At 35.4% G+C, this 25366-nt stretch overlaps 1 protein-coding gene across 1 annotated transcript; it reads left to right on the top strand.

The window, feature by feature from the left end:
- The first annotated feature begins 16524 nt into the window (after nucleotides 1–16524).
- Nucleotides 16525–22701, top strand: CSD2 (copper/zinc superoxide dismutase 2). Its single transcript, XM_059574348.2, has 8 exons — nucleotides 16525–16907; nucleotides 17384–17445; nucleotides 17569–17608; nucleotides 17706–17801; nucleotides 17880–17911; nucleotides 18079–18154; nucleotides 19911–19964; nucleotides 22469–22701. The coding sequence occupies exons 1-8, from the start codon at nucleotides 16640–16642 to the stop codon at nucleotides 22492–22494; spliced, it is 654 nt and encodes a 217-aa protein (XP_059430331.1). The 5' UTR covers nucleotides 16525–16639; the 3' UTR covers nucleotides 22495–22701.
- The last annotated feature ends 2665 nt before the right edge of the window (nucleotides 22702–25366 follow it).

The raw sequence follows: 25366 nt of genomic DNA, 5'->3' as shown, positions 1-25366 counted from the left end.
TTCACCATTTGAAGGAGAGGTTAACCACCACTTTTTGTTAGTTGGGATGGTAGGATCACCCCAGTCACTTCTATGGAATTGAATGACCACCTCTTTAAGGGTGAGAGAGTATCCAACTATCCATTTTTTTGCAATTCAAAGTATATATATCTCAATACACACACACACACACAAACACACACACACACACACACACACACACACACACACATCTATATAACCATCAAGGGTGGTGGTTCAATGGCCCAAGGAAATTCCCAAAGTAGTTAGGCATGTACTAGGGCGTAGGTTTGATTCTCCGCAATGGAGAATCCCCATATATGCCCTGATGGAGCTGGGTCAAGCTATGGCTCAGTCGGAATTGAGGGAGTGCCTGCGGTTCCCACCGTCTAGACTCCTCATGTGTGGCTCCCAGCGGGTGGGTGCTACTATGGTCACACCCAAGTAGGATAGCCACAATTAGTCTCCCCAGCCTACTATTTTTGCTCAAATATATATATATGGCTCAGTCGAAATTGAGGGAGTGCCTGCGGTTCCCACCGTCTAGACCCCTCATGTGTGGTTCTCAGTAGGTGGGTGCTACTATGGTCACACCCAAGTAGGATAGCCACAATTAGTCTCTCCGGCCTACCCTTTTTGCTCATATATATATATATATAGAGAGAGAGAGAGAGAGAGAGAGAGAGAGAGAGAGATGGGTTTAGAAACTCTATACCATATCTAGACTTGGCATTTGTGGGCATACAACCAAGAGCACAATGAGAGACAAGGTCTAAACGAGAAGGACGACATTTTGTTGCCACACATGTTGCCATAAGAATAAGATATATTCTACTAGGCAATGCTGCTTTGACTTTATGGTGGCACTCATAAGCACAAAATTGAAAAAGAAACAACTTTGTACGGTGATGGATTTTATTGATTTAAGGAATTCGAGGGATTTCACAATTGACAAATAGAGGATGATAGGAATGTGGTGAAAGAGAGGGTGAGGAAGATGGATTAGGAGGAACAAAAAGAGCAGGAGCTACAATTAGTACAAGCATATTCAATGCCATAATCATCCACACTAATTTCATATCAACTCCATCCATAACTTCTAACTTTCAATCTCTTGAATATATATAATGTTGAACATATAACCATAACTTCTAAGGGAGTGGTTCGACCACCCATTTTATTTCCTTTATTATAAAAGAAAAAAAAATCTCAACCAAATAACATAAGATAGATAAATTACATATAACAGAACATATGTATCCTAACCCATTGGTATATGATAAGATATATAAAATATAAAATATTTCATTAACGATAATCCCTGAGGGTTTGTGGGGTTGTTCAACTACCTTCCGGCTTTCGAGGGCTTGAAGGGGTGGTGTGACTACCTCCATCGTTTATGTTTTTTTTTTTTTTTCTTAGGAAAAAAAATATATTTAAAGGTTTATAGAGTTTAATATAGGGCGTTCATTTTGAATGAATGACGTGGAACCTTAAAATTGCATGCTCTTGTAATTCCAAGGAATTGTAGGGACTTCATTCAATCCCATTAGAATATGAGTCATATGACAAAATAAAATACTTTGAATAGCATTCAGTTATTCAAAAGATCATGTCTAAACCATTGCCTGGATAATGATCAATTGGAAATTGGTTTTCAAAATTGTGAAGAGACATTATAGGGCAATGATCCTTTCACTCAAGTAAAAACCATTTAAAAAGTCAATTGTCTTATCAAATCCCTACATCCTTTCATGTGCAATTCTTTGAAATTGCAAGGGCTTGCAATTTCAAGGATTCAACATGTTCATTAGTTAGAAATCAGTATTGCTTTACACGATAGCTTAAGGGATAAAAGAAATGACTTACAAAATAGTTAGGTAATTAAAATATCATGTAATTAACACCAAAGAAATTTTTGATACGATAAATAAGTAGTTTAAGATGTTATGTAAGTTTTACTTAACATCGTGTCCATTAGTCAGAAATTAATACTACTTTGCATTGTTCGACCTCGGGAATGGAACATTCGATGAATGTCAGATACAACAACCAAAAAAGTCATCCTAAACCATATTTCAAACTCAATCACCAATCCTAACAGTTTTAGAAGGTCCGACAAACAATTAGAAACATGCCATAACATGTAAAACACATGCATAGCTTTGTTAATATAGACAAAAGGCCTACAAGTCGTAACCTATTTTTTAAATCGTTAAACCTTCTATTACAAAGTGAGATGAGTGTATAAATGTTAAGTGCTAAAATATTCATATTTTAGCCCTTAACTTACAGTTGTCAATCCTTTGGTTTTGGTTAGTTTATGTCATTTTAGTTCTTTTATGTGTTTTCTTTGTTTTTGTAGGTCCTTGAAAGAAAAGGAAGCAATCTCAGAAGTTTCGGGCTTAAAGAGTGATTTTGAAGAAAATTGGAGGCTCTAGTAGTGCGATCGATCGTAGGGGAGTTGCGATCAAGCGCAAGGCATGAGCGTAGGGCACCTGCGATCGAGCGCCCAGCACAAGTGGATCGATCGCAGTCCTGCGATCAATCGCACACGGGCTGCGATCGAGAGGCACCCGTACGAGACGAGCAAGTCAGCCGCTAGCCTTGAATGAAAAGTGTGATTTTTAGGGTTTTGTAGCTGTGTGTGAACTAGGGCTCAAACCCTACAATTTTTAGGGTTTCTAGAGTATTCTTAAGGCTTATAAATAGACCATTAAACCTCTAGAATAGACACACAATTTCCAAGGAGAAGAATTGAAGCTCTTCAAGTTCAAGTTTCAGGTTTATTCTTTTCCTTTCTTTTTATTTTATGAAGATGTTTAACATCAAACTCATATGTAACTAATTTACTTTGTAGGGCCAGATTGAAGCCCTAGTTATGTTTAGTTAATATTCAATATTGGCGCCTTTGTGATGATCATGTTGTGATATTTAACTTGATTAATTCCTGCTTTCATGAATTCCTCATATGTGTTTGCCTAATCAACATATGCATGTAGTATGAACTAGTTAGTTAAATCAATTTGGATGACCGAGTCTTGCGTTTAATAAAAGTAACAAAAGAAATCCACACCTGGTTCTTGGGTTAATCAATATGGGGAACTGGGAGTATACACCCATGCCCTAGGCCTCATGTGTTTTGTCGATTTCTATAGAATCATGCTTTCTTAAAGAACAACTTACTATATACCATGCTAAATCCTTTAAGAAAGAAAAGAGTTAGAGCATATACCCATGCCTAACTCGTTGCTTAGGGAAATCCATAGCTTAAGGAGTATACACCCATGCCCTTAGATTGACAAACATTAGATATGCATAACATGATCAAAGCACTGTCATATTATTATATTATTTAAATATAATTAGTGGTGGATATCAAAGCCCTACATTTTTATTATTATCAAATCAAAATCAATCATTGTTTTGTTTTTACTTAAGGAATTTATTTTAAGCAAAATTTAGCAATCTTCGTGGGAATGATCCTGTACTTGCATCATATACTACTACATTGACCTTGTGCACTTGCGGGTAAAACGTACAATTATTTGCCTATTAATTTAGGTAGATATTTGCACAACAATAAAATTTAGTGTAACATGTATTTAAGTATTGTTCATGTAACGCCCCTCCCTAATGACACACAATATTATATGTTTTTTACTCCCCCAAACAGGACTTCTCAGAAGGTCACATATACTGGTACTACTCTTGCATAATCACACTTAATTGCAAAGTTCTGATAGGTTTATTACTATCACGGCTTTATAACGTGTTGTTATCAAGAAAGGCGCGAATATACATAGAAGCACATCAAGTTTCAGAATTTTTCTGAAGAGCTTGTCCACCTTAGACTCTTCCTTTTTTCTCTTCACGATAAAGCCAGGGCATGGTTGGATTCCAACACACCGGGATCCATTACATCTTGGGAAATCTTGTTGTGCAAGTTTTACAACAAGTTTTTCCCGATGTCGAAAGTGAATGAGAGCGGTAAGGAGATTAGCTCTTTCACTTATGAGGAAGATGAGAAATTTTCTGAGAGTTGGGAGCGGTTTAAGGATCTGCTGATAAAGTGCCCTCCACATGGATATGAGAAGTGGAGACTCGTTTAGTTCTTCTACCAAGGATTGCTTCCATCCAACCATAGTATGATCGAGTCTATAAATGGGGGGCTTTCTTAAGTTTGGCAGGGGATGAAGCATACAAGGCATTGGACAAGTTGTCCGACGACTCGCAGCAATGGGATTTTTCAAGTTGTCAGGACAAGTCCATTCGTGCTCCCAAGAAAAGAGGCATCTATAAGATTAAGGAGGATACTGATTTGAGGATAAAGATAGGTGCCCTCACTAAGAGGGTCGACGCTCTCACTGTGGGCCAGTCCATCAATGCTGCCAACACATTCCATATTGATAGCTGTTCCATCTGTGCTAGTCCTATGCACTTATGTTAAGTGCTAAAATATTCATATTTTCAGCCCTTAACTTATATGTTTTAATCCTTTGGTTTTAGTTAATTAGGCAATTTTAATTCTTTTTTACGTTTTCCATACTTTTGTAGGCTTTTGGAAGAAAATGAAGTAAATCTTATGTTAAACCCAGGACTCGGTCATCCAAATTGATTTAACTAACTGGTTCATACCACATGCACGTGTTGATCAGGCACACACATATGAGGAATTCATGAAACTAGGTATTAATCAAGTTAGACATCATAACAAGATCATTACAAAGGTGCCAATATTGAATATTAACAAAACATAACTAGGGCTTCAATCTAGCCCTACTAAATAAATTAGTTACACATAAAGTTGATGTTAAACATCTTTATAAAATAAAAGCAAAGATAGGAAAAGAATAAACCCGAAACATGAACTTGAAGAGCTCCGATTCTTCTCCTTACAAAAGCATACATATTCTAGAGGCTTAAGGGTCTATTTATAGGCTTTAGAAGTCCTTGACAAACTAGTAAATCTAGGAATTTCGTAGGGTTTCAAAACCTATTACAATTAGGAGTTGGAAAACCTTAATATGGAAAGAATGACAATCTGGCTGCAGCTTTGATGTGTCTCTTGCGCACGGGTGCGATCAATCGCAGCCCGTGTACGCTCGAGCCCAGGTCTGCGATCGAGCCTCTTCTGTTGTGCGCTCGATCGCTTGTAACCTGCTTCATGTTGTGTCTTCTCTAGTACTACGCTCGATCGCAGGTAACCTGCGATCGATCGCAGTGTCAGGGGCTCCCATTTTTCTCATCTTCTCTCTTTGAGCCCAAATCTTCCAGATTTACTTTATTTTGTTCCAAAAGCCTACAAAAGTATGGAAAACACAAAAAGGGAATTAAAATGACCTAATTAACTAAAACCAAAGAATTAAAACATGTAAGTTAAGGGCTGAAAATATGAATATTTTAGCACTTAACACACCCCAAAACTTACATATTGCTAGTCCCTTAGCAATACAAAACTAAAAACAAAAATGAAAATCAGAGAACAAAAAGATAAATCCATCTTTCGTGGGATGTACGATTCCATTTAGCATATGCAACAAGCCTTTTGAACTTCTAGGAATTTCCTAGAGGACGAGTGAAGTCTCGTGAGAGTTTTCCAGAAATGTTACCTACAAACATCATGCGCAGTTCATGTTATTTTAAAAATTAAAGTATCACTCAAAACCATGATTTTTCATTCATTCGTTTGAATCACTTCTATCCGATATTTGAGCGAAAAGTTATGGTTAAAATACTGAGACGTATACAGAATTTGAATTTGAATCCGATCCAAAATCTTATCCAATCTGATCTTTTATCCAATTTAATCTGATTTAACCTTTTTCTTGGATTTGGTTAGACTTAACCACATCATCTAGGTCTTCTCAAAGTATGCTTTCTTCCAAACTTTGCATTTTTCCCTTTAAAGCTGTAGTTTTTCTTCAATAACCTATAAAACACTAAAAACACAAAACTAACACAAAATATTAAATAACGACACAGCTAAAGGATTAACTAATGTAAATAAAGGGGGTCCAAGTATGCAATATTTTGCATTTATCAAATACCCCCAAACTTACATTTTGCTAGTCCCTTAGTAAAACAAAACGAAAAATATAATGAAAGCAAGAAACATAAATCCTCTTTCGTGGGAGAGACGATTGCATTTAGCATATGCAACAAGCCTTTTAAACTCCTAGGCATCCCAAGTGGACGAGTGAAGTCTCGTGAGGGTTAACAGGAATGATACCCACAAACATTGTGCACTATGTTGTTTAACAAGGAAGAAGTTTCACACAAACCATGGTTCTTATTCATGAGCAAGTTAAAAGACAAACACGATCATAACAGTCAAAAGGAAATGCAAAATCGCTTTACTCATAAATGGACAATTTAGACCTCATATGTTTTGAAAAGTATAAAGTGTAATTAACATACAATCATGAAGCTTTCAGCTTAAACTCAAGACAAGTTACATAAAATTTGTAAAAATCTCTATCAAATGAAACAACCAAGGCAAGACACGCATTTTTTTTTTTTTTTTTTTTAGGCTCTACAATGACTAACTCCCTTAAGCTTTCTAATTGACTCATGTAACAAGTGTTAGGCCAATGACTTCCAAGCCAGGTGGCTTTAGGGCACTAGATGTAGAACATCCCTAAAGGCTTATTAACTTAAGTCAAAAAGGCTACGAAGTCAGATTAGCCATATCATAAATCAACATTGAACTCACACCTTTTGACGCAAACATTCAATGCTTAATGAGGCAAGAGGGCTGGTTATTCAGCGGAAAATTTAACATGATCTTTCTTTTCTTTTTCCTTCTCTTATTTATTAATTAATTTATATATATATATATATATAAATCTTGCAAGCCAATGGTTATTCATCAATAGGTCATCCAACAAATCTCAAAGAGAACAAGCTTAAGCTCAAACATCATACCTCACAGAAAACATGCTAATGTGCTCATAAAAATTTATCTCAAAACAAGTTAAATCTCTTTTACCCAAAAATAAGTCAAAGGACTCAAACTCCTAATGACATAATGATGTGTTCAACTCTTTAAGCGAGCTAATGAAATGCAAATCACAGTTACAGTTTAACTCAAACTTGACAACAACATAACACAATTTTTATTTTATTTTTCAAATTTTTTAACACAAAATGAAAAATAAAAACAAACAAATAAGAACAAAATAAATAGACAAAGTGTTTTTCCATACCGCCAAACTTGAATTACACATTGCCCTCAATGTGTAGTATAAAAATACATTACCGGAAGTAAGGAAATCTCAAGGTGTGAAAAAGGGGCAGGGCATCCTCGAAACTCAAACACCAAAACACCTGTCAACAAAAACTAACATCAATTTTTTTATTTTTTTTTATTTTATAGAAACAAAAATCAAAAGATTAATTGCTGTTAGAAACAAAAATGAATAAAAATAATATGTAATGAAAAATGAAAGAAAGAATTTGTGGAGTGAAGTGCAAAAAATAAACTGGACGAGATAACTTTACAACGCTTTCCCCTATCATACGTATGTCCAACCAATCCCTTCCACCCTGTCTTCTTCAAAACTTCATACCCCTCTGGAATGATGTTTTGCCATCTTATGTAAAATTGCTTGCTTCGAAGGATCTTCTTAGGAAAGTGGTTCCTAGATTTGTGTGCTTGTGTGCACAAGTCCTTGAGTATCTTGACATAAGATGGCTCTTTGAGACATTCAGGCGATGAAGCTTTGGGCTCTTGATATGTCTTAAGAGAGACAATGATGCAGGCATGAGCTTCAGTACTCACTTCCATGTCATTGGGCAGATTAGGATCCATTGGGGGCTCACTATTCTCATGGTGCTCAACTTGCTCAGGGTGCTTAACTTGCTCCTCTTTTTCTTCCACCTCTTTGTTATCCACAATTTCCTCACTCTCAAGTATGATGGTGACTTGGGCATGCTCATGATTAGAATTTTCGGAATCATCCTAATCAATCATGCAGTGCCTTTCAGCCATCAGCTGACTTTGAAGCTTTTCTTCTATCTTGGTCATGGCCTGCTTAAGTTCTTGTATGTCTCTGCTGTTAGCCATGTTGGAATTCCTCATCTCCTGTACTGCTTGATTGGTGAAATCTTTTAGCTCTTGTATATCTTGGGAATTGCTTATGGTAGCATTCTTCATATCATGTATGTTCTTATCCATTGATTGGATGAATGCTTTCATCATGTCTTCCAGTGATGACTGTGGTACATGCTGTGACCCTTGAGTGGTGGATTGACAAGCAGGAGGCTGAGCATGATGATCGAACTGCAGATATTCTGAATGGTGCAATTCATCAAATTGGTGAGCATAATTTCCAGTAGCCTGAGCTAATCCTAAGAAATTAGATTGGTTGCTCCAGTCCGAGTTATAACAATTGAAATTTGAATCAAACCTCGGGCTGGAGAAACTGGTGTTCATTTGTTCATATGAAAAGTTAGATATAGCTGCTCTGATTTGGTCTAATTTGTCCCATAAGTCGTTGAGCTCAACTCGTAGATCTGGACAATTGTTTTCCTCATGATAAGGATTGAAACAATATGAACATGGTTTATGTGGGTTACAATTTTGAGGCTAGTTGATAAGAGTTGGTGTCCTATAACTATGAGAGGCATTAAAATCATTAAAATGAAAATTCATGCTTCCCCCTCACTTTTTAGCATGCAAATATCTCACATAAAACATTAACTATTTTTTTTTTTTTTTTGAAATAAACTTAAAAAAAAAATTAAAACTAAAATTTAAAAACTCACAAAAAGGACCAAAAATAAATTTTTTTGGCAAAGATCTACGGAACTGCTGCCTTTGCTGTGAGTGCGCTCGATTGCGCTGATGTGCGGAAGGTGCTGCGGTAGAACTGTAAAACAAGCCAAACAAAACAAAAGAAACAACAAAAAAAATCTTTTTTTATTTTTTTATTTTTTTTATTAGTAACACGAATAAAACAAAACAAATTGCAGAAAAATAAAATCCTAATTATAACTAGTAGAAGATAAAAACTAATTTAGAAATAAATTGGTTTAAAAAAGTGAACAATTCCCTGGCAACGGCGCCAAAAACTTATTGTGCAAATTTATTTAACTTGCAAGTGCACGAATTATTTGTAGTTTAAAGGATTGCAAGTGCGAGGTCAAACCCCTTAGAGAATTGTAGTTTTGAAAGAACAACTTATATCTAACTAATTTTACCCTAACCTAGTTCCAAAAAAAGTTTGAATTTTGAGTATTGAAAATTAAAGGATAAACATAAACTAAATAAAATAAAACAAAAGGTAAAGACTAAGGTTTAGGAATCCACACTCACCAAATCATAACAACATACTCCATGTTCATCAACATTTATCCGAAGTTCTCACAATTTAAATCTTATGTATGTTTTACTCTACTTCAAAGAATTAATCAAAATCATCACATGTATCCGTTCATTGACTGAATCACAAAAGGAATCCAAATTCAATTGAAACACTAGATGTATCCGTAAAACAAATCACAAGGGATATCCAATTTTTATGAGTTAAAAACCAAGCAATCAATCATATGAAATTATCTCAAATCATTACATGTATCCTTGAATCACAAGAAATATCCAAGAATCACTCCACACATTGATTAGAAGTAAAACAATTGAAATATAAAACTCAATAAAATCGGATAAATAAAGACTTACATAAAAGTGATGTCGTTCTTCATCGATGAGGCTTTATCCCCAACCTTAGTTGGGAATTTAGTTCCACATAAAAATAAAATCTCAACCTAAACCTAAAGAAATACTAAACTAAAGAGAAAAGTTGAAGAATTTTGCTCTCTTGACTTCTGTATTTTCTTGAATGCAAAGAGGTCTATTTATAGGCTTAGAAAATTCCTAAAAGCCCTATTAAACCTAGATAATTCGGAGGTCTGTCTCCCAGTCAAAATAGAAGTCTGAAATCAGAATATGATTTTTCCAGATTTGTGTCCTTTAATTTTGGGGCGATTTTGGCGTAGTAACCGTCTGAATTAGGTAAATTATATTTCACAACGAATTGTATTATTTTGAGTTATCTTTCCAATGTCATTTGAATCACTTCAATCCGATATTTGAGCAGAAAGTTATGGTCAAAATACTGAGACATATACAGAATCTGACTTTGAATCCGATCTGAAATCTTATCCAATCTGATCTTTTATCCAATTTAATCTGATTTAACATTTTTCTTGGATTTGGTTAGACTTAACCACATCATCTAGGTCTTCTCAAAGTATGCTTTCTTCCAAACTTTGTGTTTTTCCCTTTAAAGCTGTAGTTTTTCTTCAATAACCTACAAAACACTAAAAACACAAAACTAACGCAAAATATTAAATAATGATACAGCTAAAGGATTAACTAATGTAAATAAAGGGGTTCAAGTATGCAATAATTCGCACTTATCAAAATTCAAAAGTATGGAGCAACTAACAATAATGTAAAACAAACCTGAAAGCAGCATGAAGATTCTAAAGCAAGGTCCGTAGTGGCAACCGTGCCACTCCTGGGTTCTTGTGACAAACTTCCTATAAGGGTAATAACAGCGTAAGTCTAACGATTTAGTAAGTAAATCTCACAATTAGGTATGACATGATCCCATTTAAGTAGAAATAAACGTGCAGTTTTAGTAAATATTAAAAGGAGATGCTGTCTCCGTTAATACACCATAAAAATATTGTTTGGTTAATAAAAGAGCGGTATACTTCCGACGGCAATCACCCAAGTATTTTAATGCAGAAAGACTAGTGTTTTATAGGTCATAACTCTATTGTTTGGTCTACCTGAGATATTACCCTTTTCTCAGCAAGGTTGACACTGTCCCGAGGGACTTGTAACACAACAACGGTGCCCCAGATACTATACGCTACCGTCCATCCCATTAGTGGCATGACCGAGTCCGACCTCGGGTGGCCCACACCACTAATAATGTCTGTCCTATAGTGACCATCCATTAGGGAATGGTTGCGCTTGGTCATAAAACCATTAGATTCAAAGCCCACATAGCAACACACACATGTGACCATAGAATGAAGTCCATATAGTAAGCCCATGGCCGTTATACCGCACGTACCGGTCTACCTTGTCATACAATGCATCTTTTTAACCAGTTAATTAAGCAGTTACCAAGTAGTTACAAAATGTAGACATGCTCATATCATACTTGTGGTCAGTTAACTGACATATCCTACATTTTTAAGGAAAGAGTTCGTAAGTGTTTACTTACCTCGTGCGCTCGCTTGAGTCCTTCGACCTCACAAAAGTCCAGCTATAACGAAATACGACACATCGTTATGCGTAGTACTAGAGGACCTCTATGAGTAAGATGCTAAGTCCTATCTATTAAAAGGGTTGTCAGACTCTAAAATACACAAGTGAGGCTAAGGGCAGACGCCTAGTTTCCTGGCCGTACGTACAGGCTCAAGGGCGTACGTCCGGTCAGTGAGTTAGGCAATCCAGCCAAAAGCTTCAAACTGTGTTTTTAAGGTTTCTAAGGGCTCTATAGGCCATTGAGTCATCTTCTAACCTACTAAACAAACACATGCATAGTATGAAAATTCAACACCATGCAATACAAGGAATCGAAGCGGCTCTTTAAACTCTTTTTGAAAACATTTCTTGGTTTTGTAAGAAAGGGTGCAAGAACTTTAACATGGTGCCTTTAAAGCTTATAATAGTAGAGATGCAACAAGTATAACATCAAGAGTATAAAAAGGGGCAAGAGGTTACCTTAGGAAATGGCAAGAATACAAGCTTTCTTTTTAAATCACAAAACTCTCAAAGAAGCACTCACATTGGTGGTTACAAAAGGCCTGGGGGTGGAGGAATGGGTTCAAGGGAAGGGAGGGGGGGGGGGGGGGGGGCGTTGGTATTTATAGGCCAGAAAAGCTGAGGGTGCTACCAACTATTTTGAAAAGTAGCGGACGTTCGGTACTGTTTATTCAATGGTCCAAAGGGTGCATCGTACACATAGTCATTAACCAGTGGTTAATCCAAAAGTAGCGTACGTCCGGTGTGGTCCCTAGTACGTATTCACTATAAGTTAGAGGCGTACGTTTGGTGGTCCTTTGGTGTACGTCCGGTACTAGAGACAAGAGCATACGTTCGGTACTAGAGACAAGAGCGTATGTATTGTACTACTGGGGTCAGTAACGGTGGGGTTTGATTTTGCTTCAAGGTTTTATGGTTAAGTCTGAGGGCTTTAGGTTATGTTGAGATAGGTTAGGGTCTTCTATTTAGGGCTGATTTAGAAGGCTATTAACTTGTTGAGTAAGGGTTTAAAACTCTTTCTAAAACGATTTAAAAAGTTGGGGTATTACACTTTGTGCCACAATTTGGTCCATTGATTACAAGTTAACATTTTTTAATTCAATTCAAACCGTTAGATTCAAGAGCTCATCGAGACACGAGAAACACTAGATTACATTCACGCCAATCATGCCTTACAGCTGTATCCATCGTGAAATCCTACGGCTACAATGTTTTCTAATTTAAATCGGACGGTTGAAACCATTTACCAAGTTTACAAGTTAAAAACGAGGCTCTTGAAACATGAACCATTTTTTTTTTAAACTCGTGCTAACTTGTTTCATTGTCATCCGTGCATCGTACTTCGTGCCACAATTTGGTCCATTGATTACAAGTTAACATTTTTTAATTCAATTTGGATCATTAGATACAAGAGCTCATGTAGACATGAAAAACACTATATAATACTCACGCCGGTCATGCTTTACAACTGTAATCCATCATTTCATCCAACGGATACAATTTTACCTAGATTTAATTGCACGGGTAAGAAGTTTCACTCATTTTATAATAGTTACCTCAAAACTCAAAAATCTAAAGCTGAAGCAGTGAAGCGTTTTTTTTTTCAAACGCACGCCACCTTTTTTTCATTTCAATCTGCTACATGTGTAATCGAAGATGAGCTCGGCTCCATATAACCAATAAACAATTTTGATTGTCAGATTAGATTCTATAGTTTGATCATTGATTCGAATTATTTCTGTTACACATATAATTGGACTTAGGTCCATGGACCTAGGGCTTGATAACTTGAGGTAAAGCCCGAAATGTCGTGATGGGCCCATCAGATTGAAGCCCAACACAGGATGCACGAATTCAACGTAGTCGCCATTTTACAACGGCCCGGGATAGCACACCCTCGAAAAAGCCACAAGCGCTAAGCCCACAGCATCTACTGAGCTGTTACATGCATTCTCGGATACTCATTGATTAGGAGAACGGTCACGGATTGTCCTCGAATTGACATTGATTGCAGTGGTCCATTCTCGGAACTCATATTGATTGCAGGAATGGTTTCACATTAACCATAACGGTCAGGGAATAGTAATATCGGCCTTCCCATTCATCACGGCCAAATCCCGGATCCTCCGTTCGGTCATCATAACTGCGTATGCAAATCCTACCTATAAAAGGACTAGGATATCAATAAGACAGGTACATGATTTATTCTCATTAAACACCATACAAAACTTAGAAATGAGCTAACTTTAGCATTAGAGGAGGATTCGCCGGAACACTCCCGGTGTATTCTCTGAACTCCGTTTCTGTCTTCTAGGTTGAAGAAGAAGCAACATCTAGAATCACAACCTTACCCTTTGAGTCCACCATACTAGAAACTGTACCAACAATTTCTAACCGTTGATGTTGATGACATGTTGTGCCTGCTAAACATAATATACAAACTTGAAACTACCAAACCCTAATATTAAAAATTTAAAACTTAAAACTTAAAACTTAAAAGTTAATTTATATAATTTAAATAAATTTAAAACTTAAAAGATATTAAATTTAAAAGATAAAATTAAAAACTACCAACTACCAAGTACCAAAGTCCAAAGATATTAAGTATAATTGATATAATTTAAATAAATTTATATCAAGGATAAACTTAAAAGATAATTTATATACTTTTCTTGTTAATTTTATAATTTATATATAATAATTATTATATAATATAATTTACATTTATAGTTTAGTTGATACTTGTTAGTTGTTAACTTGTTAACGTTAAGTACTTAAGTTAGTATATGATGATTGATGAATATAACAGATCATATATTATATATAATTAACCTATCATATCTAAATATATATTATAATTTATTAATTTATAAGTATAACACTAAGTTAAACTAATTTAATTTTATACAATTAATTAATATAACATTTAAGTTTGTATTATTGTATACAATGTCAATTGTCACACCCTAAAGAGTAACGTACATTGATTAAGAGCACATTGTTGACTAACTTTCTAATTGCTTAGATTCTTAGAAGTTAGAACCTATCACCAATATTTTTTTAATTGCTTAGATTCTTAAAACCTAGTTACTAAATTTGAGATTAGTATATATTAACCATGTGATTATGTAATACGAATTATACTATTATACAGTTTATACTAAATTACTAATAGCCTAATATACATTAAGCAGCATAAGTTAGTAAATTATTAATTTTGAATGATAAATATTAAATTGTTAATAACTTAATACTTATGATTATATTTAGATTATGATTCTAAAGTATAAATAAACACATTATTGATTTTAATTTTTAATATTATTATACATTTATACTAATAACTTAATTTGAGATTACATGAATCACTTTGTAATATATTTAATGATAATACATTAATACGTAGACGGTAGATCATATGATAATTATATAATTTATATGGTATTATCTATCAAATAAATAAATAACTAAATAAGAATTAATGAAGTATCAAATATGAATCATCAATCATATGACAAATTGATAATATAGATATAAATATATATCTAACAAGCCATAAACGAGTCAGTTTGAGCAAACTTTGAGCCTAGCTAACGAGCCACAAATGAGCCGGGTGGATCGAGTTTTGAGCGGGTTGGGTTTGCGAGCCCTAATCGAGTCGGGCGAGCTGGGCTAACCGAGTGTTAAGTGAGTCGAGCTAACGAGCCCTATACGAGTTGGGTGAGTCGGGGTACTCGAGTCCTAAACGGGTTGAGCTCATGAGCTCCAAACGAGTCGGGCTTGTCAGGCGAGTCAAGCCTTAATCGGGTCGAGCTTATGAGCCCTCGCCGAGTTTAGTCGGGCGAGCCGGGTATGTTTCATTTGCTAATCGAGCGGGCTTGTACAGTAACGAGCGGGCTGGAATAGTTTCGAGCTCGATTTCGAGTCGAGTTTAATCGGGCAGGTTCACGAGCCGACTTGCTCGTTTGCAGGCCTACTGTTTGGTAAACACTATATAGAGTGATTTTCCAAAAGAAAAAGAGGCTCATATCACTTCTAAGGTCAGTTTATATTATATTTGCTGAGGTTGTGGACTCACTTATCTGCATGTGTAATTGTGGATTCATTTGGGATAATCCACCATTACATAAATTTTGCAGGAGGAGATAAATGCCAATCCTTATATGCTTACTTAGCCTCTTTCATTGAGGCTTTATGATCTTTAAGCTTTGAAATACTCACTTAAGCTAAGTCAGTTTGATCAGTTTAGTTGGGTTACTTATGTATGCCGCATGTGGCATGTCGTTGTATCTTTGTTTAAGCTAGTAGGGTTAAAGCTTTGTAATGAATTTATTATTATGAATAGTAGCACTAGTTTGTTCTATTGATGAAATATCAAAGTCTTATAGATGTAAAATTTGTTCAGGTATTTTTCAGATGCGTTGGTTAAGGTAATAGTAGTATGTCACATAAAAAATAGAGATATTTTCACTTACGCCCTTGTTATAAAGGGATGAGCGTTACACACGTGTAATTGTGTGTGAGACCATAGAGCAAGTAAAATGACAAAAAATTATTTTGTTATGAGAAATGATATAGATACTCTCACTAGTTAACTCCATAACATGACATTGAAAATCACCATTAGATATTACATATACTTTCGCTTGTTATTTTATCTCATGAAAGCATGTGTAGTGCTTCTCTTTTGTAATTGTATAACCTTTGTTTTGTATATTTCCTTTCTGTTTTTAAAATTGTACTTGCTTTCATTTCTTTAAACTTCTCAATTTTTTTTTTTTTTTTTTTCAAAAAGTTGATTTTCAAATGATGTGTCACTATCTATTGAATTAATGATATATTTTTTAAAATAATAAATTTCATGTGACGGTGGTATATTATTTGAGAACCAACTTTGAAAAATAAATAAATTTGAGAACTTGTTTGATAATGGACTTGTGTAGTAGATTTTTGGTTTAAAAGTGATTTATGTGATATAAAGTAGATATAAATTTTTAATTTTTTGTAAGAAAAAAGTGAAAAAAGATTTATTTTGTAGTGAATTTTTTGTTTAAATAATAATATAAAATGATTGATGTAATATAAATAATAAGAATTTTGCAAAGTTGTATTTTATTTATTTATTTTTTAAATTGGGACTTATGCACTTTTCAATTTCTTTTGCATCTTTGAACTTTCCTTCGTTTTGAATCCTTTTTACATCTATTAAAAAGAGAGAAGAAGAAAACAAAACAAAAAACTCCATAGGCCCAGATAAATTACCCCACAGTCGCACCACAGTTGGGTAGTAGCCACCACTCACGAGAAGGTTCATCTCTCTCGCGTTATCGTATCTTCTTCTCAATCACAGAAATGGAAGCCGCACTGGCAGCTATGGCCGCCCACACCCTCATCCTCTCTCCTCCCCACATCTCCTCAAACCCTCACCACCCTCCTCCACTCCTCCGCTCCTCCTCCTCCTTCCTCAACGGCCCCTCCCTCAAGCTCCCCCGCCAATCTCTAACCTTCTCCCTCTCCGCCAAACCACTCACTATTGTCTCCGCCGCAAAGAAAGCCGTCGTTGTCCTCAAGGGTACCTCCAGTGTCGAAGGGGTCGCGACGCTGACTCAAGAAGAAAACGGTATTTCTTCTCTTCTTTACCCTCTTTTATTATCAGCTTATTTCTATATAATTCTTTATCTGGGTGCTGAGAAAAAAATATTTCAGAGAAATTTAAATGCAAGACTCTTGAAGGCGTTTTCTATTTCCTTGGTGTTTATTCTCAAATTGTTGGTGTTTAAGGAAAATGAAAAATTCGGTGAAATGCAATGTGTTGTTCGAGGATTTAGCAGCTTAACATCAAAATTTTGAACCTGCATTTCTGAAGATAAATGCGTTTTTCTGGGCTCATATTATTTTTGTTGTTTTGTACTTCGACCATAATGACTGAAATATTAACATTAGATTCGGTTGAGGGGGGTTTTGATAATTGCTTGGCATGGAAGTAATCCAAACTTTTATACTGAAAAGTTCTCGTGTTCTTTATGTTCCTCAGTTGTAATGGTTATTAACCAGAGCGTTAATCCTCGGGTGCTAATTGTAATGACGTGTGTATAGGTCCCACAACTGTGAATGTTCGTATCACTGGGCTTACTCCGGGGCCTCATGGCTTCCACCTAGTAAGAGGGTTTTTTTGGTGTTTTTTTATTTATTTTTTATTTTTAAATAATAATAATTAAAGCATTACAATCCATTCTGTGCTTTTGTACATTGAAAATTTTCTGAACTCTTCTCTCTTCTAGCATGAGTATGGGGACACAACAAATGGATGCATCTCAACAGGTAGGACTCAATTATCTTTCAAGTTCAAACTATTAAATTTTTTGTCATTGTATGATGCTGTTTTAGTAATCTTTGCTTCTTGAATTTTACACGATAGGAGCACATTTTAATCCTACCAAAATGACTCATGGTGCTCCTGAGGATGAAGTCCGTCATGCGGGTGACCTGGGAAACATAGTTGCCAATGCCGATGGTAATGCATTTGTTAGTGTTCTTTGATCGTTTTGTAGCTCTACTTTAATGCGATGTTTCGTAACTTTTGGTGATGCAGGGGTGGCAGAGGCAACAATTGTGGATAGCCAGGTACTGCTTACATCCTTATATTGATTGGGTGAGACTGTGCTTGTCTTTTATTTAGTTATTTACTCTGGGTGTGGCCGTGTTGGTTTGGCTTTCATATCATTTTATGCTTTTGGCATTATTGTTCTTTCTGGTAGTGTTTAATTATTCAATCTTGCTAAAATATGCAGATACCATTAACTGGTCCTAATGCAGTTATTGGAAGAGCCCTTGTGGTTCATGAGCTTGAGGATGACCTTGGAAAAGGTAAGTATTTATTTACTATTTGGTACTTGGAATTTGCACCATGGCTGGAAGGGAAATTCGTCCTTTTAAGTTTGACAGTCTTATATTATTTCTAAGTAGAGACTGAATTTGCAATGAGAGTGAATGGTTTGGGGGAGAGGGGACTCCGGAGGGAGAAGAAAGTACCTCTCAATCTGTTGGATCTTACATTTCAACCTCACTTGTACCAATGAGCTTTAGCTCAATCGGTATTCCTCCCTTTGTAGCAAGGTGGAGGGTGAGGTCGTGGGTACATGTTCCACCGGGTGCGTGTTTAACTTACCAATTAAAAAAAAAAAAAACATTTCAACCTCACTTGTGATAACCATCAGTATAAATCAAGGGCATTGTCAAGGATTTTGTTTAATAAGTAATAATGAGATTTTTTACACGGGTTCGAGGTTTACCCGACAGGAGTGGGTACACGAAGTGGCCCTACCTTGGAGGGGTTTCTCGTCATAAAAGAAAAAGTAATAATGAGATTTTGTTACATAAAAGGACAGAGCTCAAGTATACAACATGTTTGCAAAAGGTTCGCCAAAAGAATACACGCAAAATCCAACTAATCTATGAAATCAATAAAAGAAGAAAACTGGATGCAGCCAAAAGCAAGCATCCTCTCATTCAAAGATCTAAAAAATAATGATTTAAGCTGAAGCATGGAAATCTCAACAGCAATGAAGGTTATATTGTTCTTCTCCCTCCAAATAGTCTACACCATGCATAGACGAGTGGCAATCAATATTGATCCACTACTATGTCAACCAAACCAACAATTACAACAAAAGAGCACACATGAATACCCTTCAAGGGCATCATCCACTGAACTCCAAATAAAGAGAAGGCAAAAGACCACAAATACCTAGCAACAGAGCAATGAAGTAAATATGTTTGACTGATTCTATGCTAGACTTACACATATAATACAAAGTCAAAAATTATATTCCTTTTGATAAGATTATTCACTGTTAGAATCTTTCCTAAGGCACATGTTAAAACAAAAAGTTGACTCCTTAGGGACTTTTCTGTGCCAAATTTTCTTCCAAGGAAACAACACCTGATTAGATCCTCTCAAAATTCATACAATAACAGAGCAAATTGGCCATTACACTTAAGCTTACAGATCAACCTATTCTCCCTTACTCTTGCTGGAAGATTAGAATATAGTAGAACCCTAGGAGAATCTATTGATTCTAATTCCCAATCCTGAAAAGCACGATTAAAATAAGGATTCCATGAACATTCCCTCCCATCTTCCGATACCTGAAAATAAGAATAAATAGAAGCATCCGTATCCTCAGCAATTAGAAATTAATGAAGATAAATGTCTTTTAAAGCAGCATTCATTTGCTGCACATTGTGCTGAAAACAAGCTTTTCTACTCTCACCACATATTTAACAAATGCACTAAACCTCTTCCATCCTTTCAATCCTTTCATAAGGTCTCTTAACCAAATTCCTTGATCATTAGCTGCACCAAGACTCCCCATATTTCACTGCAATTATTCACGTCCACAAGTGATCCCTTGCTCATCAAAGCACCATAAACATTTTACCCAATAGAGCTTGGTTAAAAGTTCTCAATAGTTATAGTGAAGTGTTAGTTTGCCAAATGGCAGAGTGTGTTCTCTTAAATAGTTATAGTCAAGTGTTCCTCACTAGCTTGTCTTTACTTGCATTTTCTTATAAGTATTTATTTTTCACCTCTGCTTACTCTCATTTGGTTATGCATTTGCAGGTGGACATGAACTTAGTCTGACCACTGGCAATGCAGGTGGAAGGTTGGCATGCGGTATGTGAAAAACATGATTTTATTGTTTATTCATACTCATTTCTTGTTGTCTTGCATAGCCACTTGAAAACAATTATCTCTTCTTTGAAGTCCTTGAAATCAAGTCTTCTGAAATATTTGGTATCTACATTTGTACAATCCTCCTATTACAGATAAGCACTGGCATAGCTTTAAATTCCCTTTAACTAAGGTTATGAATTGTATAAGTTCATTTGATCGGATGAGAATCTTTGATTCCGTTTATTTGTAGGTTCAAGGATATTCTCATTTTCTCTTATGAAGAATTGTATGCTCCATAATAACTAGACTTGTTTTGAACATCATATTGTGGTTTAAATCTATTTTAAATACACAGAAATGCAATCCTAGAAACTAATATAGTGCTAGTAACAGTCCCAAGGCCCCCCAAATCCCCACCTCTTCTACTTGGCTGCTGGAACTCCCAACCTCAAAATTAGTTCTACTTGGGAAGGCATCCTGAATATTTGTGGACCACAAGATCCTAGCAATTTCTATGGAAATAGAACTTCACAAGCTGTCAAAAGTAGGCTACACAGTTCTACGTGTATTTTAGTGAACAATCCCATGTTTTCAGTTTTACTGATCAAGTATACATGAGATCATAGAAGTTCACCAATTCATGTTGAAATTTTTCATCCTATAATTGTGTTTATGGTGGCACATAACAAACATAAAATTCAGCATGGTTATTTCAATGGCCATATTTAGGCTTTCCAAATTTTCAGTAAGTTCATTTTAGCTATTGCTTAAAAACCAGTGATTTTTGTATCTGTCACCATATGATTTCCATCATGGATTTCACACTGTTAATTTTCTTTTTGACAAGTAATGGAAATTTAGAAAAAGCATAAGGCGGCTCTAAGTACACAAGAAGTATACACAGGAAGCACCTAACTAGAACAAGCAAAAACAACAAGAAATTCTCACTGTTAATTAACATAAATGATGCCTTGAATCTCTAAATTCAACAAAACAACAAGATATTTGTCCAACATGCCTATTGTCCAATAGAGTCAAGAGGGGGCAGGTTCTCTCTGCCTCTACCCTCAGAGCTCCAGAATTTTTTTTAAGCTTCCTATTGAATTTAGATATTCTTTATTTCTTGTACTTACAATATATTTAATATATTGATATTTATTTTTTACATTGAAATTCTCACTTTAAATCCCATAGGATGTTGGAATTCTCATAAATTAGTATCCTGCAGAAATATTTCAGCCCCATATTACCAGTATGACGGTATCCAGTCTATTCCACCAATGTACCTTCAGTTTGGCTCTAAATATCCAATCTAGAATTGCAAAGAGAAAAACCTTATCACCTGTACTCGCCGCTCAATATAGCTGGGATGTTAGGCATACCATACTCATATTTTGGTATAAAAATGGAGCACTTCTTGTTGATTAAACTCTTATCTGCCTCCACAAGCAAAATCCTGGCTACGCCAAGTATCCAATAAAAGAAGAGAACAACATAGCTGTGATATTCTGCAGTTCACTTTCTTAACTAGTTGTGTGGATATTATAAAATGAAGGGGAAGTACTTAAATTGGGAGTAAAGCACTTGGTTCTCATCTTCTCATTCATTGTGAGTTTATTAACAAGATATGGCACCTGGTAATCATCTTGTTTGGTGTCTCATGGGTCATGCCTAGCAATATTCTAGAGCTACTTCATTGTTGAAAGACGTAGGGGAGGAAACAATCCAAAGGGGCTTATCGAAAGTTGTCCCTACTTCACTAATGTAGAGCATTTGGAGAGAAATAAATCGACGTCTTTTTGCAGGCCGCGAGTCTAATGCACTACAACTAAAACATTGGGCTTTAGCTTTTGTTCCTAATTTCTCTTTCTTTAGTCTTGTAGATCTTGTTATTTTTTAGAATTTTGACCTCATGAGGGTGGTTGCTTCTCTTGTATATTTTTCGTGTACACGACGACCCTTTCTTCCTTTTCAATAAATTATTACTCATAAAAAAGTACATAAATTGGGCATTGCTTGGATACTTGTGCATTTGTTTTACTCTATGAAATTATTGCAGAAGAAGATCAAATACTTCAGTAAGTGTGCCATTTCTTTTGTATTCTAAGATTAGACAAAATCTAGTGCTTATAAAGACACCCTCGTCTGACTCATACCTAATTTCATCTGATGTGGTTGGGAAGAGAAATTTCAATCTAAGGTGGAACTTGGGGATATCATATGAAATTTATTAAGGAATTCTATACTGGTTAAATATTTAGAAAGAACTCTCAAATAAACATCATGTCTAGTTCTTAATTCATTTGCACAATTTCTGCCTATAGTGCCATTATTTTTCAGGATTTTTCATTTGGAATACCATAAGGTAATCATTTTATTTCAGTATCAGTGTCTACGTATCATGAAAAAAGTTCTCTCAGCAATTTCTGCACTATATATGAAAGTGAAACTTGTTTCTTTCAAAATTGTACTTGTCCTTTCTCAGAGTGATAAGGTCTATGCAGGTGTGGTTGGTTTGACTCCAGTGTAATAGCAACTCTTGCTTGGAAAGCACTCTGCTCTCTAATAAGGTATTGGCTGCTTGCAAAGCCATCATCAGTGTAAAATAAAATTGAGGAGACAGCTGGTGTTAGTTTTGTACTGAATTGCAGATTTTCATCCGCTTTAAATATATTTCCTATTCAACAAACTTGATGTTATTTGTTACTTATGTTTGAATGCATTTGAGTTGGAGTAACCATATTTTGCTATCTTTTCAGATATTTATTTATTATTATTTTTCTTTTTGTGCTCTTCACAGTGAAAATGTCGGTAACTAGCCCTAGAATTTTCTTCAGTCTTTTTAGAGGGTTTGCTTTTATGCCAGACCCGTGGATAAAGGACAAGATTACCTACAAAATACTGGGGCCACCAAGGGAGTGGCAATCACATCATATAATGACAATGACGAAGAATGGCCTTCGCATATTTTCATCATTATTAATATACTTGTGATTTAGCCAAGTGAAATAAATAGGATAGATCTAGGATTTCATTCAGCCCCTTATGAATCTTTAGGGCTAGTGGCTAAGTATGCTCATGGAATCTACATCAAATCATATTGGGGCTAGTCACCCTCTATCGACAAAGCAAGATATCCATACTTTCCTTTTTTATTTTATTTTATTTATTTATTTTTATTATTGTTTCTTTTTGTTACTATTTTAACTTTTAAGACTTTAATCTTGAGTGACTATTTTTGTTATAAATCGAGTGACTATTCCAAACTCTCGATTACCCATTCCTTCCGACAGTTAGTCCCATGGAACGAGACACAAGCCCACTTGTCTCACCACTTATCAACCAAACAAGTGAACTTCAACACCACAACACAACAATCTACTATCATATAATTTTCAATACAACTCTATAATGGGGAAAAATACATTTAACCCCTCAATGTTCGACCTCTTTTTCAATCTTGCCTCCAATGTTTAAAAATTAACAATCTACTCTAACCGAGTTTTTAAAATTTTGAATGTAGCCACTTTGTTAATAATTTCTGTTCTCTTACGGAAATTATTGAAAATTTTAGAAACTTAGTTGGAGTACATTGTCAATTTTTAAATATTGGAGGCAAGATTGAAAAATATGTGAGGCCACTTCAAAAAAAGAAAAAGAAAAAAAAAAAAAGTGAAACTTTGGGAAAGTAAAATGTATTTTTCCCTTTATAATAATACTATTCATCTATTGAAATGAGTGTCACCACGGGAACGATCATATTGCATACCCTAATCGGCTTGCAATCCAACTATTCATGCGATTCTTTTTTTTTTTTTTTTTTTTCTAATTAAAAGGATGGGAAGAGGCGACCAGTATAGTTTTCCCCCTTGGGCGTGACCATCGGGGTTCCCATCTGCTGTGGAATGTCCGGTTTGAGTCATAGCTACTGCCTGGAAAGGCGAGCCCGTCACCACAATCCCACCAAAGTGTGAGCCGGTAACCATGCGATTCTTAATTAAACATAATTTCTTTTATGAGATGTTGTGAATTCCTTTTACATGGTTTCGGAAACTAGAATTAATATATAAAAGATGGTTGCTTTGATTTCGTTATCAAGATCTTGAGATATCAGTTACATCTCGACGTATCACTTAGATCGAGATCTCAACATAGTGACTAGGAAATAGATGGTTGAGCGGCCCAACGACAAATCAAACACTGAAAAACACACGGTAATCAAGATTTTGATTTTGATTTTCACCGAAGGCGTTCCGGTCACCATGAACAGCTCATTTAGAGCTCTATGAAGGCACTACCCATGTGGGCAAAGCCTTCTTCAAAACTTAAAAGAAGCAGAGCCAAAGTTGATATTTATTCTACTCGCCTTTTTATATACAGCCGAACCAAACAGAAAGGTGCAACCCCTCGACATCCGTACATAAAAATTTTGTACTGTACTGAGACGAACGAAACAACTTTTTTTTTTTTAATACCAAATTCACATGCCTGCTCTCCCATAATGACCTCCCTCCTCCTAATCTTATATTCTTTTATTTATATCTCACATCTTTTCAAATTGTTCGCCCAAAACAAATTCAGATTCTCTCCCAACCCCTTTAAAACCTCCCATGACATTGCTCCCATATCAGTTCACTAGTTCAATACCTATTTTTGAGCCATTTCTTGAAAAACATCCAGAGTTTCAACATCCACCACTTGAAATAGAGACTCCACCATTAGTGGTTGTTGCTGGAGCTCAAGAAATGTTAAGTTTTCATTGTTTATTTTTATTTTTTATTAATCAAAATTCTTTTGTTGGAAAATGAATGTTCATTTTACTAAGACTAATTCGGACTTGCTGGAGCATTTTGGAAACAATCTCCACTTGATGACCGAATGGAGATTGTTTGAAATTGACTATCAAATTCTAGAATGAGAGAGAAAAGAAGAAGATGAAGAAGATGGAGAGAAGAACTTGACTGATTCTCATTAATTGTAAAAGAATTAATGAGAATTTGATAGTCAATCTTATAAACCCATTTACATCCAATTGCTTTCTTTCCAGTAGGTAACGTGGTCAAAACCCAGGTGTTGTTTGCTTCTAAAGCATTCAGTTTTGCCTGCATAGCATCTCTTCATTCAGATGACTTCACAGCTTGATGAAAAAACTGTGGTTCAACTTGGGAAACAAGGGACAAACTGAAAAGCTTTATGAGAAGGTGACAAATGATCATAGTTCAAAACAGATAATAGGGAATGAGGAATACCTGCATTAACATTCTCAATTACAGAATCATTAGTTAATTTGGTTATGGAATCTGATGAGGTGGACTTGGAGGAGGAAACAAGTTGACAATGATATTGTTGCAAGTAACCATGAGCTTGTCTAATGAGAGTGGATTTCCTAAGATTTGTCTGTT

This window comes from Corylus avellana, chromosome 8 (genome assembly GCF_965113065.1).
Source record: "Corylus avellana chromosome 8, dhCorAvel1.hap1.2, whole genome shotgun sequence".
NCBI lineage: Eukaryota > Viridiplantae > Streptophyta > Magnoliopsida > Fagales > Betulaceae > Corylus > Corylus avellana.
The sequence above is the reverse complement of the archived record's forward strand: the minus strand, read 5'-3'. Positions and strand labels throughout refer to the sequence as shown.